The 4724-nt window shown below is 29.7% G+C and overlaps 1 protein-coding gene across 1 annotated transcript in view; it reads right to left on the bottom strand.

Moving 5' to 3' along the window:
- Positions 1-363: 363 nt before the first annotated feature.
- Positions 364-4724, bottom strand: part of LOC105626700 (protein lin-54 homolog) — a 7766-nt gene continuing 3405 nt past the window's right edge. The window contains exons 6-11 of the mRNA XM_012207997.1: positions 4506-4643; positions 4071-4328; positions 3662-3846; positions 1668-1911; positions 794-990; positions 364-547 (exon numbers count right to left, since the gene is read on the bottom strand). Coding sequence (XP_012063387.1) covers positions 364-547; positions 794-990; positions 1668-1911; positions 3662-3846; positions 4071-4328; positions 4506-4643 — 1206 coding nt within the window. The remainder of the gene's footprint in view (positions 548-793; positions 991-1667; positions 1912-3661; positions 3847-4070; positions 4329-4505; positions 4644-4724) is intronic.

The following is a 4724-nucleotide window of genomic DNA, read 5'->3' as shown; positions in this document are numbered from 1 at the left end:
TGCCTTATTCAAAATTAAAGTCAAATATGATTTTTAAAAACGAAAATATTCATTATCTTACGTTGATGTATAGAACATTTTTGATTTAGTCAAAAATTGAAGGAAATAATTTGTTCTCGTTATAATGTATCATTTCCATATATTATTAGAAAGCAATTCACATTATTATTCATAGACTCGTTTTGAAAGACGTTTAAAGAATAATTTAGTGACTTTAAAAAGTTCCCCAAAACTTCTCGTGTTTTATCTCGTGTAATATAATGTCTTTGGTACCAACACACATATATACTATCTTTATTTATATCCAATTCTCATAATCAAATAGTGATAAAAATTACAATGCAAATATCGCACATGCACCTGCTAAGTAGCTTCAGCTTTGTGCGCTGACTCAATGATTTCCTTTAAGCATCGACCAAATTCCTCAATAATGAGACGCTGGGACGTCTCATCGTCAAGCATATTACGTTCCGCTTCTTCTGCTTGCGCCATTAAACATTGACATGTTATCTCCACTACTTTATCCGTCAGAAAATTGAATGGCTGTCTATAATAAATAAAAAATAAACATAACTTAAAATATATAATAAAAATATATGAAATTATGAAATGTACAATAAAAAACAAAAACGAGCTTGTACTTCAGTGTAATACATACATTTGGTGTAAATAAGCGCGCTGCTCATCTACAAGCTCATTTTTGCTCCTCATTGTACATACCTACTATCATATTATATCTACATTTCCAAGGTTCTTAAACATTGCAATATTTATAAAGAATATCTTGTCATACCTTGTACCAGTATTAGATGTTGCAGGTGGCCTAAATGCCATTTCGGATAGTTGTAATTGCGTCTTATTTAAACTAAGCTTAGTTGTTTTGACTTCAGCTGTTTCCGCCAGATCTTTTAAAGATTTCTTCTGTAAAATTGGATCGACAATATTGCGACAGCCTATACACTTACAATTTCCAGAACATGGAATTTTTGCCTGAAAGGCAAATATTTAAATTATATTTAAATTATATTAAATTATATTTAAATTTCTTTATTTAACAAATAGGTATATATATTCAAAACTGTTAAATATTATAAAAATTTTTATATGTAAAAAAATTGCATTTTGAACATTTTATATTAAATAAACAATTACTAAATACTAGGGATCCACCGGATAAAATTATCGGATATCTGGATAGAATGTATCATCGAATATCCGAGAAGGTAATTTCTTTGAATCGCATATCCGACATTTTCCGATCAAGGAGTATCAAAAAAACCTATAGAGAAAAATTGTAATTTTGCAATATATAAGATATTATAGTATCAAGAATGTGCATGTATTTATTTCAAGAACATTTGTATAAGAAAGAATGAACAATTTAATGATTCAATTTAATGATAATTCAAATTTCAACCGGATATATTCTTTATTAATGATATCCAGTTGGTTAGTAAAAATGTCGGATAATACCAGATACCGGATACTTTCCGGATATCCGATGCATCCCTACTGAATATGTTAGTTACACATTGTCAGGAAAAAATATAGAATGTAATAAAAGGATAGAAAATTAAATTAAAATTAAGTGTTTTGCTGCATTTTTGCAAATCAGAAAAAAATATATCAAGCTTAAGTTTATTAAATATCTATGTAGTTCAAAATACCTCATAACATTCGCAATAATTTTTTAGACAACCACTACGTTTGCAATTACAGCCTTTATTATGTCTCCTTATATCTTCACCAGTCTCACGACCTTTTCCAATTTTAGGCCGGAAGGCGTTAGGGTTGCGTTCCAAGCAGGATTTAATTGCACGCTGCCGTTCTTCCTCGTTACCAAGATTGTTCGAGCAATTATTGCAATTGCACATGTGACAGAATTCACCGTTTGCAAAGCAATCGCAATAACTGTGAAAGATTTCTATTTAGATTTTATTCAAATAATATGAATACTACTTAAATTAATTAAAACATAAGCAGATAACAAGCAGATTGATTCTGCTTTAAAAAAAATTTCAATTTCTAATCATTTCTAATAATTCTATAATGATATTTATTTCGATTTACACTTGTTCAAATTTCAACAATTTTTTAATAAGGAATATTACGTACATACATCTTAATGAATACTTTTAAAAAGACGCTTTTAACTGTCACACTGTTAGATATGAAAATAACAAATGAAAGTAAAAATCCAAAGCCTACAGAGTGTCCCGAAATTGTTTGCTAAGCGCAGATAGGGGGCGGACTAAATTAAGTCGAAGTCTTCTACCATTTTGCAATTTTCGCAATAATTAACAAGATATTAACTATTAAAAATCACTGAATATCAGTTTCCATTAATTTTTTACTCAAATACAACTTTACAGAAAAACAGTAAGAGATAAAAATTATTTATTTTCTCCTCATAAAGTTCTGAGAATTTTTTTCAGAAGTTTTTAATACCGTATTTTCTCATGTTAGTAAAAATAAATAATTGCCATTAAGAAAATGCAGTATTAAAAAGTTGATAAAAAATTCTGAAAAAATTCTTAGAATTCTGTGAGAAGAAAATAAACAATTTTTTTCTTGCAATTTTTCTGTAAAGTTGACAGTATTTGAGAAAAAAATTATATATAAATTATGAAGACCAATATTCGGTCATTTTTAGCAATTAATATCTTGTTAACTAGCGAAAATTGCAAAATGATACAGGATTTTTCGACTCAATTTAGTCCGTTCTGTCTACACAAGAACGCTTGGTAAAAAATTTTGAGACATATTTTATACACCCTGTATAAAAGATATATATTTATAAACTAATAATAATCAAGAAAATTTTATTAAATAGTTTGGTAAATCTCCAGATCAGACACTTCTTCCCCCTTCCCCCATTAACCTTGATATATGTTGCCAAGGCCTAAATAATCTCCAACAAATTTTAGCCATCGCTCGTTATTTATTAAAAAGTTATTAATAACAAAAGTTTCAAAAATAATGTATTATTTCTGCTATATATATACGATATTAAGTACTATTCTATATTCCTTCCCTTGCTTAGAAATGCTATCCACGCAAAGAGACTCTCATCCCATCTCTCCCCCTGCTTTAGGAGCGCACGACTTCCACGTGAAGCGACTCTCACCCCACCTGCTCCACAACTTTGTACTGCTACACAAAGTCGAACAACAGTACAACTATGAAAGTCGTGCGTCCATTTAGCGGGGGGGAGGGGGGGGAGAGAGGTGAGGTGAGAGACACTTCGCGTGGAAGTTGTGTTACAATGAAATGTTATATAATGTTTTTAAATAAATTAAATAATATATAGAACTAAGAACTACTCAGAATAATGTGTGAACAATATTATTATAAACAATCTAAATTCGTACAGATGTTTCGATCCTTATCGGGTCTTTTTCAATGTTAAAAAATAATAAATTTAAAAATGTACCGGTAATGTTATATTTTTAAACAATTTTTGTATTTTAATAACTTTATAACGAAGTAATAACTTTTTAACGAATAACAAGCGAAAGGCTAAAACATGTTAGAAGTTTCTCAGGGTCATAATCTTGACAACATATGTCAAGGTCATTGGGGAGCGGGGGGAAGCCTCTGATTTGGAGATTTACCAATAGTTTTTTAATAAAATCATAAAATTTTTAAATAAAATACTTACAGCTTAAGACACTGTGATTTGGTGCAATTGCATGGTTTTCTTGGCCTAATACCATTTGGCTCCACATTGCTGTAAACTCCTCTTTGAGAATTCTTTCCATCAATTACACATAAAGTCGCTGTAGAACTTTGTGAACTTCCTAAGAGACCTGGCGTTGGAGACTTCAATTTTATCTCATCTATTGACTGCCCAGAAATAGCAATATTTTATATATAAGTTTTTATAAAATCGTAACTTAAGATATACATATATTTTCAGAAAAATTATGTGAAAATCAACTGCAATATTTTATAAAGATAAAAAAATTTCTCAGAATCTCATAGGCTTAAAGTTTATTTTTAAACTTATTTAATAGTGCGCAAGAAAAAAAAGCATACAAATTGAATGATCACATAAATAGATATTGAACCTGTTGTTGTTGAATATATTGAGCAGGTAGAACAACAATGTTTCCAACATTCGGATTAGTTGACAAGACTGCCTGTCCTGATGCTAATTGGCTTAATGCTGATGCAGGAATTGCCACCGCATTCTTTGACTGACCGCCGACAGCTGCTGCAGCAGCAGCCGCCGCAGGTATGAGTAATTTTTGGCCACTACTTGTTGTCAATGTTGCCTTTGGTGCAACAGTTCTCAAAGACTGATTTCCAGTATTTAGCGGTACAACCTAAATAAAAATCACATAAAGAATGTCACTTATTATATACATTTTAAATATTATATATAATATCTAAAATATTGTAAAATCTTCATGTTATAATTTCTAAAATAAAAAACACATATGTATAATTTTTTCTCTATATTCCTCTTAATAAAAAATTATTGTTACTAAATTTTCATATACCTTTACAATCTGTTGCTGATTTCCTATTTTCTGACCGATACCTACAGTCTGAAGTGTTGCACTGGCCTTTGTTTTACCCACGGTAACGACATTGGTAGATCCTGTTGAAGGGGTACTAACTAATCTCACATATTGCACCTGAAAGAAATTGTATAATATAATACATATCTATATGTATACGTATATATATATATATATATATATATATATATATATATA

Source organism: Atta cephalotes (assembly GCF_000143395.1).
Source record: "Atta cephalotes unplaced genomic scaffold scaffold00006, whole genome shotgun sequence".
Classification (NCBI taxonomy): Eukaryota; Metazoa; Arthropoda; class Insecta; order Hymenoptera; family Formicidae; genus Atta; species Atta cephalotes.
This window is presented reverse-complemented; position numbering and strand designations above follow the sequence as displayed.